General features: G+C 33.9%; 1 protein-coding gene across 5 annotated transcripts in view; it reads left to right on the plus strand.

Annotated features, from left to right (window-relative positions):
• The first annotated feature begins 6,373 nt into the window (after positions 1–6,373).
• The window catches only part of LOC128172873 (neurogenic locus notch homolog protein 1-like), a 36,017-nt gene continuing 26,455 nt past the window's right edge, over positions 6,374–15,935 (plus strand). For all 5 annotated transcript variants that reach the window (XM_052838581.1, XM_052838583.1, XM_052838584.1 and 2 more), the window contains exons 1-7: positions 6,374–6,525; positions 10,557–10,669; positions 11,511–11,582; positions 12,846–12,932; positions 13,438–13,525; positions 14,161–14,293; positions 14,807–14,879. In XM_052838581.1, coding sequence (XP_052694541.1) covers positions 6,429–6,525; positions 10,557–10,669; positions 11,511–11,582; positions 12,846–12,932; positions 13,438–13,525; positions 14,161–14,293; positions 14,807–14,879 — 663 coding nt within the window. In that variant the 5' untranslated portion in view covers positions 6,374–6,428. The remainder of the gene's footprint in view (positions 6,526–10,556; positions 10,670–11,510; positions 11,583–12,845; positions 12,933–13,437; positions 13,526–14,160; positions 14,294–14,806; positions 14,880–15,935) is intronic.

A 15,935-nucleotide genomic window follows, 5' to 3' on the forward strand; every position in this document is an offset into this window, starting at 1 on the left:
AAATGAGAGGATAAAAGCAGAAAATTAATTAAAATCTCAATATGATATACATTTTTTAATTTAATGTAAAACTCAATATGATATACATTTTGTAGCTTTACATCAATTCAATTGAAACATAACTGTAGCAATTTCGTAATATATAGATATGTACAGTCAAACTTTGTTATCTTGAACTCAAAGGAACGGAAACGAATTTCGAGATAACCGAAAAATTGGGATATTGAGGTAGAGATACTTAAAGAAGAATATAGGGGAGGGATTAAAAAGATACTTTGATATTTCCATGGTATTTATAAAATGAGTGTTCGAGATGACGTATCAACAGTATTTGCATTCAATGATGAGTATTTTACCTCTTTTTCTTTAAAAATAAAATCAATCAAAATCCGATCTCTTTCCTAACCAGTTGAAAGCAATTTACCAGCTATTTAGTATTAGCAATGCTTTGAACAACGTCTCAGACTCAAATATCAATATAAAACGAATTATAAAGCACTGATTATTGCTTTTGTGATAAACACAAATTTTCATCCACTGTAGTAAATACTGTATACAGGGTTATTTTCGCCCCGTGTTATTTTCGCTCTTTTCCACTTGTAAACGGTTTCGCCCCGTCTAGATTTTTCCCAGACAAAGTTGTAAATAAAGACAGATTGTTTAAAACATATGAATTCACCCATGCTTAACTTCGCTCCACTATTTAACAAGGAGGACGAAAATAAAACCAGGGTGAATATTTCCGTTTCTAATAATTGGTCTTGAAGTATGATTTGTATTTTCAAAAGCGATTTTTTACCAACTGTAAACAGGGAAAATAGTCTATATACTCTACAAAAGTGAACACATTGACAGTTGATTCAAGTTATTTACATAAAGAGAGAACGACTAAATTGAAATAAAATGTGTTAAAACCTTTTTTTTTTTTTTTTAGCAATAATGGTTGAAGCAGAGAGCGTCTTAGTGTTTTAAGAAAGGGAGTAACAAAACCCATAACCCATAACCCCCTTAAGCTGTCGCTTCGTGGTGGAAGACAGTTCTAAAGAAAAAAGTTATATTTTTTTAAAAAATAATTGATGCATGGACAGGGAATAATAGAATCTTTTCGTTTTAAAAACTGAATTAAATTTCTAGTACTTAATCAGTTTTGAGGAGAGCTAAAATAAAAATTATTGAAGGTCTCTGCCTCTGGGTGGGGGAGAGGTGTTCCCTGATGGTACGGAGAGAGAGAGAGAGAGAGAGAGAGAGAGAGAGAGAGAGAGAGAGAGAGAGAGAGAGATGTGATCGCCTAAGTCAGTTTAATTGGACAGGAGGGAATTACACATACAATGTATTCTCATGTGCTCAAATTACGCCCTTCCTATTGAAATTGGTGTAATCTTGCTATTAAAGTGCATGCAGTTTTCTTTTTATAGTTTGGGTATTAGAGTTGTCTAGACTAAGTAAATGTATATTGTTTCTGCACGGATAAAGGTTGCATGCAGGGTTTGCATTCATTACATAGGTTTGCGTGTCGTAGACCACACATTTTGACAAAACAGGAGAAAAATATAGAGAGTTTTTTTTTCAAAAAAAAAAAAAGAAGAAACTTTCACACAGACCAAACATTAAAATATTAACAAGCATTTGAGGTTTATTCCTTCTGTTTAGTAAATAGACCCCTTGTATATTGCAATCCATGTTAATGTAATGAAAAAGATGAATGCAAGAATGAATCTGTACTTTACACTTCAGTAAAACAACCCGGAATAAAAAAAAAATGAAAAGCTTGAATTTCACTCTTTTAAGAGTCAATTTGATAACACAATTTTAACCTTTTTCCATGGAGAGTAAAATGTTCTGCAGACGAAGTTGACCAAAGGACTCCCTCGGTCGTCACGCATTTTGCTGCTTAATTTTTTTTTTATTTATAATGACAAACAAATAATTCCGTGACATTACTTAAGAAACAACTCAATATGATATAACATATTGTCTAAATCCAGGTGACATTAGATGACACTTCAGATATATAATACTGCAAAGTCAACAATAGTTAAATGTACGTTTATATTGTCAAGTAATATACACTTGGAAATATTAGGAATGGCACTTTAAAATAAGCACACTACCAAAATATGACAACACAGTCAATAGAAAAAAAGAGCTGTAGAAAGTAAAGAAATACGTACTAAGGCTTGTTAGATATCATCTTCCCAAGTCAAGGGTTTCTGATCCGCTCCGCTCTACATAAATTTAAATATGTAGAGCAGGGCGGATCAGAAACCCTTGACTTGGGAAGATGGTTAGATATATACACTTGAGATATTTTCTTTCCTGAGTACAGGCATCAAGCTGTGACGTTTAATTGGCAGGTAGCAGCACGGGGGCAGGGGGGGGGAGCCCCTGACCCCCAACAATTTTTATGTCAGCCTTTTAATTTTTTATATCCTACATTTAACCAGTGTAAGCACAGTTTTGTCGGGTTAGATGAACATAATTTTAAAAAGGAGATGATAAAAGTTTTGCCACAACGATGAATTTTTACCACCTTTTCTCTCCAATTTTTTTTTTCATTCGCGTTTATGGTAAAACAAACTATAGAAGAGAGTGCCCCCACCTCTGGGTTAGATGGTCGTCACACTCCACTCCTAAATGTAGATGTATGACCCCCTCCACGTGCTAAAACAATGACATAATAAAGTGTGTTACAATGTTTACAATATCTAAAACAATTGCGAGTTATCTGCCAATTTTCCGGTACTAAATCGCGAGGCTTGTAAACATTTCAACGAGTTGGATAAAGCAAATATAAAATTACACAATTATAGATGTTCTATTTATCCCATACAGTTTGATTTATATAAGGCTTTTGAGACACTCCCTTACATTAAAACGATGATGCAACGTTGTGTTATGCGGTTATTGTGACCTTGCGCAATACAATTTAGTACGTCATTTCGGAGATAAATCTGCTTTAATGTAAAGTTTGTTTTAAATAAACTTTGAAATAGTTTTTTAACTCTACATAATTTCTCTTAGAGCTTAATCACCTGATTAAATGGAAATACTGATCAGAAGACTTGAATAATCAAGTTTGTTGGCATACACAAAGTTGCGAATGCTCTTTAATTTGAATTGACTCGAACGAGGAACAGTTGTCGACTTTTTATAAAACAAACACTAGCCTAATGATTCGAAATTAAAAATATCGAATAAAGATGCTTACTGGTGGTGGAATAAAAGTCTTAAGAAACATTATTTCAGTATCACCTACATCTAGGCTCTTCCGAACGCGTAGGACTCCGCAGAACGCGGAGCAGTGTTTAGTTCACACGAAAAAGCTAATTTAAAAATCTTCAACTTTCCTTTCTCTGATTTGAAATAGGAAATATTCAACTGTAAAGACTTACAAATGTATTACATGCGCATAAATTGTTAATTTCACGCGGTAAGCCAACATAGCAACTACGTAGATATTCGTAGATATAGCCTAAATTTTTAATGCTAAGCATCAAATTCAAGATGGCTACCTTAGTAATCACTTTCAATATTGTACGAAAAATGAAATTTATTATATCTTGTGATATTTTGTTCATCCTATAACTTATTGCGAATTTTAACATGTATGTTTTACGACATGTAGCAGCTACGATCTTGAATGCAGGTTTGTTTCAAAGCACTTTGAAAAATTACGCACTTTGAAATTTTTTTTCAAAGTGCGTTAATTTTGGGACATAGTCAACGCACTTTGAAAAAAAATATATTTTTTCAAAGTGCGTTGATATCGTCGATATTAACGCACTTTGAAAAGAAATGTTCAGGGTTTAGTGAAAATAGTTGATATTTTTATATACAATAGATAATTGTTTTAACCTTGTTTAGCCTAATGTGATATATCTAAAAAAAAGAACTCATTGCATTCGCAGCTAACTAGATAAACAGGTTTTAGATGAGAATTTTTTTTCTTTTCTCATACGACAATATCGACAATTCACACAGAAAGAAAAAAATTGTGAGGTTTGAAATATCCAAATATAACATAAACTTCATCGCTTAGCAACTGTATTTTCCTTTTTTGAGTATGCAGCAAATTTACTTCTTATCTAGTATATTGGGCTATGCCCGAACGAATATGATTTATAGATATGAATAATGGCGATCAATGTATAGTATATTTCAACGCAAATATCAAATAACACATCCGATAACAACATTTGAAGGAATAACATATTAATGTAATCTTGTTTGGTAAATAAATTTTCCGTTGTTTTCATTCAACCGAAGTTCTTTCTATATTTCAGAAGTTCGTTTCCATGGTTTTCCATGCAATGGTCTATTATATCTTTTAAATCTTTTGTTTTGATAGGAAGTTACAGCACGCTGCATCTATCATATGTGCTACAATAGAAAAAAAATTACACGTTTAGACATGTATTTGTTCAATGATATCCGCGTTCTGTCAGTTCCATTTCAACATATTCCTCACGTTCAGCAGAACCGACATCCGCGTTCGTACGATCCAATTTTTATTGACCATGTTCCGCACATAATTCGTTACAAAGTTAAGCTAATGACTTGAAAATTTGACAGAATGTAGATTAATGATTTTGACACATTGGTATCCTTAAAAATTGCGTTGAAATGGCGTCGAACGGTTACATTTGTTTCTGAAATATTTTGTTCACAAAATTATCGCCGAATTTGATGTTTAAACATCAACAGCGGAAAAAATTCTTTTTCGATTTGTTAGAATTTTGTATCATTTGAAAGCTTTATCACCCCTTTATGATTTAGACTTAAAATAAATTTGAATTCAACATTTTGAGTTTAATATAGGAAAGCTAAAGACCTGAGTTTTTTCGTGTGACTTACAATGTGCTCCGCATTCTGCAGATTGCTCCGCGTTCGGAAGAGCCGTATAATTGGGGTGGGTAAGTTCTGTTTTCATTGCGTTGTGAGGATGAACTTCTAGATAGCTAACGTGATTTGCAGTTTTATAAATTACGCAGTGGTGTCGAAAGCAAATTCAAGGGTGGGGGGGGGGGGGGTGGGGGGGGGGGTTAACTTATCAAAAATCTTGACAAAAAAAGGTCTCTGGTTACGGTTATGTATTATAATAACTTTGCCAAAAAAAAAATACGGGGCGGGGGGGGGGGGGGGGGGGTTCCGACGTTTATGCTACACAATTATGTGTTCTCCTTCATATTTGTAATTTAAATCCCTGACAAAAATCCATTTTATATTAATTTTTTGTAGTCGATATAGTTATGTTGAAAGTACTACAAATTTTTGAAAATGGGGCACTGAAGCGTTGATGCGAGGGGCTGTGTCAAAAATAGAACCATTTTAACAAGACCTTGGACTTTCGGTAGGACGTAGCTGTCTATTTCTTGCATCATAACAAGTTAAGCTGGTTTCAAGTGAAATATACACAAATTGCGTAGCCTTAGCTTAAAAACCAGACAAATCTTGTTGATTTCAAAGACTCATGGCTGAGTGGCCAACGAAGAAATATACATGCCTACGTCATAATGCTGTTTGACAAAACTATCCAAAGTCCAAGCTCGTATTATATTGGTTATACTTCGAACCGGAAGTATTTGATAATTTAGCATCACCCGTGTGATTATGGTTACTGTCTTGAAATATGAGCGATATTTGGGCGGGGGTAAGAAAACGTGACAGAGTGCGAGACTTGCGGATAAGTTGAGAAAACCCGTAGAAAATTCGCACTCATTTTAACAATAAAATGCTTCTCTTTGCCGTAGGTTTCGACCAATCGGTAAACGGGGCGTGTAGATTTCAGTCCTGTCAGTTTCAGTCGCTGTAGGTTTTGACTAATCGGTAAACGGGGTTGGTAGATTTCAGTCCGGTCAAGTTCTACAGAGCTATGAATTACAATAAGTTTCCGTAAGAATTAGAGGAAATCATACTGGGTAGATGTAAATTTAAGTATATAATGATGCAAATATACAGATGTAAACACATGTACAAACATGAACGTACATGTATAGGTAAATTCATAAAAGGAATTTTTCAAAGAAGGATAAATCATAAAACTGTATATAAAAACACAATCATAAAACTGTATATAAAAACACCAGGTACAAAAAATGTTAAAGTTGATAAGATGCTATAGATTCCTGCTTTGCCTTATATATACAGAATTTGGAACTTATTTCGGCAATTTGCTATTATCATTAAAAATGGTTCAATCACAGTTCATTGCCGGTCACGGTTTTTTGCCTGATCAAAACAAAAATCGCGTTTTCGGCCATCCGTAAATCTCAGTCTGCACTTAAAGATCGGGTTGCCGTATCGAAGGTCCGCCTCGTTGGTTTTAACACACAAAAAAAATCCCATCACCTTCATTTACCTGGGTTGTATATAAAAAGGATTGGGTAAGTAAGGCTGGGGTCCAGAATTGCGCAGATTCGGAACAAACCATGAAGGGACTTCTACGTCTTGCTGTGCTCCTAGCCGTGGGGGTTTTCTTCGCAATGGCCAAACCTAGTCCACCGCCGCCGCCGCCTCAGACAGAAGGTAAAAATCTGTACTTCTGTATTTTACGAGAGAGAATTAAATTTTGTGCAAATATTTATAATTGTTTTGAACTGTTTGGTATCTTAATTACATTTATGTGGTTAAATTCCTACACTCATCTAAATTTTCGATTCATTTAATTGTAAAATAATTAAATATTCTACTAAAAAGACAATGCTACAAAGATCACTATTTCTCGGTTTTCTAGTTAAAGGGACAGGGACATGATTTGAGCATCATTTTTTATTTTTAATTTAAAAAACGATCAATATGAATGTGTGTAATGTTTTGTCAAAATTTGAAAGTCAAACGTCGAGTTACAAGCGAGATGCAGAGGTTAAAATTCATTGTTTTGTAAACAAAGCTCGAGTCCTGTTATATTATTTACATATGTGTTGTATTGGTATAAGTTTCAATCTAATTTTGCATTTTGTATTTGATAAAATTATTCATGAATACATTAAATCAGCTTGTCTTGTTGGCACAAGTTATTTTGTCAAAGAAATGGCAATTTCTTTACTTTAAGTTAGTTGTGGACAAATCTATTACTTGATCTTTGTTTAGAAGACATGTACAACGATTTCTTTCCTCTGTATCTCGCTTGGAACTTGACTTCTAACATTCAAATTTTGTTAAATCATTCAAATTACACAAGTAAACCAATTTATAAACAAAAGTTAAAAATTAAATTTTCATCCAAAATCGTGTTTAGATCCCTTTAACAAACATGTATTACGTGCCGTCGGGTTTTTTTTAAGAAACCCGAATCCTCAGTTTTTTATCAAACGCCTTGATTTAAATCAACACATTTCATGCAGCATTGTATACAATAAAAAAAAATGAGGCTACAGGTCTCACTTCGAAATGCCTACAACCAATGGGTTGATATTTCAGACTTATAACCAAAGGGACGAGAATAAATGACATTGTTTTGCCTCGGACTAGAATGTCGCGACGTCATTGGATGAAACGCGTCACGTGGCTGCCTTACAAATTTCTTTAAAAGGCAAGCGTCAAAATTTATAACGCAACATGGCGGACGTAACGTTATTTGAACTGATTTTCTACACAAACGTTTGTTTACATATCAAACTTTAGGTCCTCGACAAAACAAAACACTTATTAGGTTTGTAACTGACTGTTTAAAGAAATTTGTGGGGTCGGTAAAGTCCATAGAAGGCTCGGCTCCGCCTCGCCTTCTATGGACTTTACCGACCCCACAAATTTCTTTAAACAGTCAGTAACAAACCTAATAAGTAATAATGTCCGATAATCGCAAAAGGGAAGCTATTTTAGAAGACATTTGTTGTTAGTCTGTTTGACACAAAAGATAACTTTACATGGAACTGTTGTTTTTTTAAATTATTCCCTGTTTTATTTTTCTATCATTATTTCTGATTATTCCAATTATTTATCTACATATTTTACATGAATATGTCGCGACCTCTATTTGTTTCTTAACACTGTTAATACATAAAAATAAAAAAAGAAGAAATAAAATCAACTATTGCCGACTGCCTTTTTGCAAGGTATTTTTAAACGTACCTTTTTATTTTAAAATAATATAAATCTAATAATTGACAAAACATCTTATGATAGGAAGTCATTCATATATGTGTCATTATGACAATAAATGTGCATAAAAGGACTGCTTACAATATCAAATCCAAATAAGGTATTAAGATTTGATAACTATTATATAAATAGTGCCTGTTTGGGAGGGTAACAGTTGAAACTGACACCCCGAGGAAACCATTGTCAACCGACGCGAAGCGAGCCGGTTCGACAGATCAACTGTTGCCTGAGACCCCATTTAACAACTGTATTCTCTAGACCAACTATTATCCGTGAGAGGGAAAATTTGGCGAGGTTCGCGAGAGTCTCGTCGTAGCAAATATTTATCGCAGCGAAACAGCCCTTGTCGTATAGTTGTAATAACAACACGGGTCTATGTGCGGCTTACTCGCGAAAATTGGATGTCGCAAACAAACTTTTCTCCAGAAAATTATGAAATAATCTTGGTTTACGGTATATTGTTACTTAATTTGTTAATGGCGCACATTTTGTTAAGGTGTATACACGGGGTTTACCCAACTACTTCACGTTCTCTCTTAGCATCTTAGTAAACTAAGTTTCTTGGCTTAAAATTGAGAACAAATTATCTTATATAACATAAGGTAATGGATGGTGGATATACATTATGTATGAAAAATTGAAGAAATAAACCTTTTATTTGGTGGCTCATAGAATATGCATGTATGTACATGTAGGTGACAGACATTCCAAGAAAAATACATAACTCATGGTAGCATAATTTTTTTTTGCAATGATCGCTACCTTTAAACCAGGTATTTTCTGCCACCAGAATTTGCATTTTACTTTTCAAATAATTAAACACTTTATTTTTGAACATAAACGTTCGAAAACAACATACTGTATATTGACAATAGGGTACAAGAAATAGACACAACAGCTAGTATCTCGACAGTTTATACAGACCTATGAAAAAACAAAACGTGTATTAACAGATGACAATATACAGTACTAATAACCCAAGAAGTAATATAGTATAAATGCGACATATCTCAACCTTATCAAAGATACAGACGATATTTAACAAATGTAAGAAAAAAGTCTTCAGATATGTTCTTTGAAACATGCACTCTTTCCAACTTGACAATTTCAATTTTGAAAATAAAATGCTAAGGGGATTAGCTTTGCAAACGAAAGAAAAGTCTTGGCTGACAATGTTGAAAAATTGCTTGAGGTGTTCCGAGAATTTCCGAATGGAAATTAAATGTCAGAATCTTTCATCGTAGATCCCCGTAAAAAAATTAAAAAAATTGTTCTTTTTTAATTTGAAATATCTGGGTTACAAAAAAAGGCTCGCCTATGAAGAATGTTATGTTAAATTGATTTGCACTTCAAAGACGTATTTCCTTTTTTAAATCCTCAAAAATGAGACGAAAAATAGAACATGTGCTATAGGACAGGGTAATGCATGGTGGGGGGTTGACACATGTACATAAACATGCATACGAAACAAGTGTCTGCGCAACAAACCCTATCAGTTTTCAATTTAAAAAATAAAAACATTTGCATGAACACGTCCTGATCCGTAGTAAAATGAAATAATGGAATTGGACGCCTGAGTTGCGTTCTTTAATCCTCTGCTTGTTAAAGGTATTTGGGTACGTTATTGTGTTACCTGCGCAAAACCTTTCTATGCCATCTCTGTAACTTAATAAACAAGTATTCGTTTCTTTGATTGTCGAAGCGCAGACATCATGACGCACCGTTATTGGACAATAGTTTTCGCATTAGTTTTGAGTCTTAATCCGGAATATAAGCGTTCCCCTTCTATATTTCGGTTATTAAAAAAAAATCATGCCTATGCTTTATATGATTTTATAGTGTAGTGGGGATAAATTTTATATTTATACATCGATTAAGATAGAGGGCGCCTATGGTACGGAACTCAAAACTATGTAGTGGGACATAAAGGGGGTTTAGAGGGGATTATTCTACGAAAAGAGTGACTTTTTGAACCCAAACATTTAACTTAACTACTTAAAGAAACCCACTTAAAAATGAGAGAGAGAGAGAGAGAGAGAGAGAGAGAGAGAGAGAGGGGGGGGGGGTTGTTGTGCTCAAAATTATGAGAATTTGATATTTATCTGTTCTTAAAACGTTAATGATGTCATCTTGTACCCGAATGTGAAAGGACTGCTATACTTGCCAATGCTTAGCATGTTCCAATACATTGTATAAATCAGTTTATTTCAAGACGTAAAAACAAAATACACATACCTTACTTTTGCAAATTGATTTCTTAATTTGATCTCATTTTAGTTTGTATCATTTATAATGTTACAGTATTATTTATACATGCCGATCCGTATATGATGTGGAAATTTAAAAGTACTAAATAGTATCTATCAATTTTATGGACAATCAATTCAGACATGCATTCTTCATGTATTTCATTTATATGATATATGCATAATCATATACATGTACCTCCATTTCAGATTTACAATTGCGCAGCTTTTTACGCGCACTTGAAAATTACATCAGCAAAAAGAGCGTTAATACAGATGGTCGATTGAGGTCAAACGGAGGACAAGATAACTCCTTAGAACGGGTAATTCAGCTATAATAATTGTTCTAAATTTAAGCATTGCTCTAAAAGACTTAACAATGAGAATGTGTCTTAAGTCAGTGTGGGACATCTCCATATTTTGACGTACTTCCTACCGATATAAACAATAAAATCACGTACAATTTCATTCTTTTCCTTTCCGAAATGGTTTCTGTATACAGAACCAGGTTCCACCGTCACCAAAATTTTCAAATCCCTCAACTCATTCCTTAACTCAAATCCTGTAATGAAAAGTGCATAAACTTGAGGTCATACCTCAGATTTGAGGCTGAGTATTGACTTGAGGAAAATTGGTGACGACGGAGCCAGACCAAGCCTTATCACGATCCATCTTGTTATAACAACGTGGCGCAATAGCGATGAGGATTAGCTACGAGTCTTTAAGGCATGAGTTGCTCATATAACTTTTACCTTTTGAAAAAAAAAACCAAAATAATATAAAAGATATATTTTTGGTCAAATATTTAGGCATTTTAAAATTGAGAAAGTATTTTGATTATAATGCTCTGCTATCGACATCAATACCGACGGGTGTCCCATTCCACCTAAGTGGGTTCAGTCATGTGAGATAGTAATAAAATATGATAAATAATATCACTTATTTATAAATTGTTCTGCCTGACATACCTCCAGCTATTTTATATCCCAGTAAAATGTCATTAGCATTCACTTGAAAAGCTATAATTTTTTTCTCCGTAATGTCAGTAATTTAAAAATTTTATGTTTGAACAATTGAAAATAAATGTGGAAGATGGTAAATGTTAACGCCTCGTTAAACTACATAATTATATTTATTAACTTATTCGTCAACCGACTCGTTTAGGATGAATTGAGCCCGAGCGACGAAGAAGAAGCCGAGAGCCAGAGCGTGCTTATCGGGAACAAAGAGGTCAAGGTAAGAAGTCAAGGTCAGAGGTAAAGGCCAGAGGTCAAGGTCAGACACGTACAGTGTAATATTGAAATTTAGTATACTTTCATGTTAAATACTGAAATCTGATTGGTTTAGACGCAGTTGGTAATCCGTTTTATTACACTTAGCGTTAGCAACGCACTTGGCAACGGGTAACACAACGAATTGTTGCATGCGCGTATGTTATGCGCGTACGGTTCGCCGTAGAATTCACTTCATTTTTATATAAAAGCAATCAAATTTTCTTTAAAATTAAGACATTCAGTATAATAAAATAAATAGTGCCTGTATGGGAGGGTAACTTTTGAAATTGACACCCCTCGAAAACCATTGTCAACCTCCGCTTCGCGTCGGTTGACAATGGTTGTCTCGGGGTGTCAATTTCAACAGTTACCCTCCCAAACAGGCACTATTTATTTAATGTTACATGTGTCTATTTTGCATTGATCTATAGGATACGCAACCTCTCAGTTCGAACGAAAACTTGTTAAACATTGAATGCTAATTTTTTTTATATCATCGGTCCTATAATGCACAATGTCGTGCAGACAAATTGAATATCCCGCGTTAGCGCGATATGATAATTTGTTTGCAAAGCCTGGTGTTTGGGACCGCCGATATTCAAAAAATAAGCATATACATGTAATTTAATTTAACATTACAACACTTTAAATAAGACATTTACGACAATATACATTCCTTGGTTTCGAAATACTTGTAAGGTGCCTTATCAGAAGCGATTTATTTAAACGATATTTTGTACCGTTTTTGTATCCTTTTTTCATGGGCAATGCACATTTTTGTTTTCGCCCGAACTCGATATTTTTTTATGCTCCTGTTCATTTTTATGGTCTTAAACTTAGCAAGTGTATTTCTCCTACCCATGAATGATCATCCCAAATGAATTTTGCGAAACAAATTTTATTCAATGCACATAGAAGCACATTCTAGCGAACCATTGGTTAATTTAAAAATGAAGAGAACTATACCACGTTTTTTTTTTCAAGACATGCAGAGGTAAAAAGTTACTGTCGTAATTCATTCCTTAGAACTCGAACCCATGATCTGATTTTAGACTTTGAAAAATTATTTTATGAATGTAAATTTCGACAGGAAAACGGAGAGGCTATGCTTAGGGATACATTATCTTAATACAGCGTATCAAAACCTGTATGGAAACATTGGTATTGATTTTACGACCATAGAAGATATTCTTACAATTAACTTGGGAATTTTTTTTCATCACAGCCGAAAAACCTCCACCCGAACAAAGAACAAGAGAAGGATGACAGCAAGGACAAACACCCCCTACCCCCAGTCGTCGGGATCAAAAAGGTGAGGATACATGTAGCTGTCATGCGCGGGAAGTGGGGGGGGGGGGGGGGGTAGGTCGGTGGGATAATTTTGATTGCCATGAGGAAGAAAGAGAGAGAGAGAGAGTTCCTAGGAACATTTTTGGTAATTTTACTATATGAATTTAATGATGAGTTAAAATTTACCATGGGGGAGAGGGTATGACCCCCCCCCCTTCCCTACCCCACCTCCCTCTAGATCCGCGCATGAACGTAAAGAGGCGGGCGCACGAACCCGACACGATTTCTAAGGTACTTTTTTGCCTCTCAAATAGAGACAACTTTCACCAAGTTAATTACTCTTGCTGTTAGATAACGAAACTGTAAAGTTAAAGAGATATTTTCGTAAACTTCAGTTTTAGTTTCGGATTTATTCATAAAACTTTCAAATAAAATATAAGCTTCGGACTAGTTTACTAAAGGAGTATACTCATACCTTAATAACTTGTACCTTAACCATTTTTTCTTTGTTTTTTTGTTATCTCCAGGCTATAGAAACTCGTAATTTTGGTATATCCAAAAGCGTCCTGTGGCCAGGTGGCGTCATACCGTATGAGTTATCTGCGGATACTTTTGGTATTTCATTTTTTTCATAGATATTCATTGGGGATAATTCATATTGATTTGGGATGACGCTTTCTTACGGGTTATCTTCAATCTATCTCTGACATATGAACTATGATAGCATGCTACTAAAAAAATGTATTAACGTATTTACTTATACCATAGTTTTGCATTTTTAAATTGACATGTCACGTAGGTTAGTAAACGTATTTCCTAGGATTTTCATGTACATCTATTCACTTATACCATGGGTTCTGCACGGCACGTATCATGCATTTCACTCAAAAGTTTAGAATGTTTTCACTAATAACTATATATAATAACGTATTTACTAACTAATACCATAGTTCTGCATTTTTAAATTGACATGTCACATAGGTTAGTTCTTTTTAAATAAGCATATTTTATAGGCTTGTACCCTAGTTAATGTATTTTATAGATTCTGCACGTATGCACGTATCTCACAGGCTCGCTCCGTAGGTAATGTATTTCATAGGTTCAGCACGTATTAACCTATCTTAAGGCCGGTTCGTCTTTTAGTTATTGTATTTTATAGATTCTGCACGATTTCATGTATTTAGATCTCATAGGCTTGTCCCTTAGTTAATGTATTTCATAGGTTCAGCACGTATTCACGTATTTGGTAGGTTCCAGATATAGCAAAGCTCTCGCCCTCGTGGAGAACACAGCAGCAAACATTTCCAGGACAACATGCGTAAAATGGCGACCCAAAACTAGTGCAGACCAGTATTTCGTCAAAATCACGGGGGACCAGAATGGGTAAATAGTTGATACTTAAATCATCTGTATTATGTCAAATTACTTTATTGCTCTTCAACATTTTTAAAAGGGAAAACATGATTCTATTCAATATTTTTAACTTCAAGCGCCTGTGATTTTATCATATTTTTTAACCACCGGTACAATGTATATGCGCAGATCCAGAAAAATGGGGTTTCTGAGGGATATTTGTCTTTTCCGGGGGTGAGGGGAGTGGTGGTGTCCGATGCATATTTGGTAATATCACTGTATTAAAATTTATTTGGAAAGTCTAAATGTACAAACTTAAAAGGCTATCAAGTCTATTCAGCCCAAAATGGACAAATATAACTTGAAGTGTTGATGAGAAACACGTTTACATTCCAATGCATGTATGAAGTGCTGCTATGATATTTTTTGGCCACAAGCGAATAGTTTCTGTGCCAGTTTGTGGCTTTGTTTGCATAATTATATACTTGTATTACAGTGTTTTCCGCCAATGAAAGCTACCTAATTCTATTTTTTGATTAATAGGTGTTATTCATATGTTGGCAACATTAAACGGGATAACGGACAGGATCTTAACTTGGGGGACGGCTGCTTGGATGTAAGTTTATCATTATATTTTATTTACATTTACCGAGTATGATTCCCTTTATATCTTACGAAAATCAATTGTCATTCATAGCTCTGTAGATACTGACAGGGTTTAAATCTATATGCCCCGTATATTGATTGATACCTTGATCAATTTAAGAAAAGCATTTATTATTTAAATAATTACTATCTACAAATGTGCGTTAGTATTTAAACAGAAAAAATCATTTTCCTTTTTTTTTTTGTGCTACTAAACATTTGGGCTTTCTGTGATGGGAAATGAATTAATAATAATTGATTAGTTAATTTACAATAACGACATTATTTGAATGGCGAAAATGGCAAACTTTGAAAAAGTTTTAAAAGCACAACTCAAATCTAAGATTTAATAGATCCAATTTAATTAGGCAAAATCATTAAAAATGAAATTATTTTATTTAAATCAAAATATCTTAAGAACGACTGTAAAAGCCCGAATAATTTTATGTTTGTCTTAAAAAATGGAAATTTAAAGGACGACCAAATTATAAAACCGAATTATTTAAGGTACAAAATTACAATTTTCTGAATCAGATTTGGTTTGAGCTACTATATTAATTTTTTTTCAAACTATTTTTTGGACCTACACTGCAAAACTATAAGATTTCCGGTAAAGGTCATTTTTAAAATGCAACATCTCTGCAATGCGTTCTTGGATTTTAAAACGATTTTTAGTTTTGTATTCAGCACAAAAATGTCTACAAAATATATATTATGTTTGAAAATTTTACAAATCGAAATTTTAGAATAACTTTCAGTGACAACTGGAAGTGACAGACGACCTACTGATATTAAAATTTGATAAGTTTAAAACATATTTTGATTTTAAAAAATATCCAAATTTTTTAATTTGAAAATTTTTTAAAACGCAATTTTCCAAAAATGCCGTTTGAGCGGACCGGAAGTGACGGACAATCAAGATATTATAAGCAAAATGGATGTCAAATTATGACAGAGTTATAAACCCTTAAAATACAAAAATTGCTGTTAGAAACCAGAAAGAAAAGTACCTTTTTTCCCCAAAGAT

The sequence above is a fragment of the Crassostrea angulata genome, chromosome 2, assembly GCF_025612915.1.
Source record: "Crassostrea angulata isolate pt1a10 chromosome 2, ASM2561291v2, whole genome shotgun sequence".
NCBI lineage: Eukaryota > Metazoa > Mollusca > Bivalvia > Ostreida > Ostreidae > Magallana > Magallana angulata.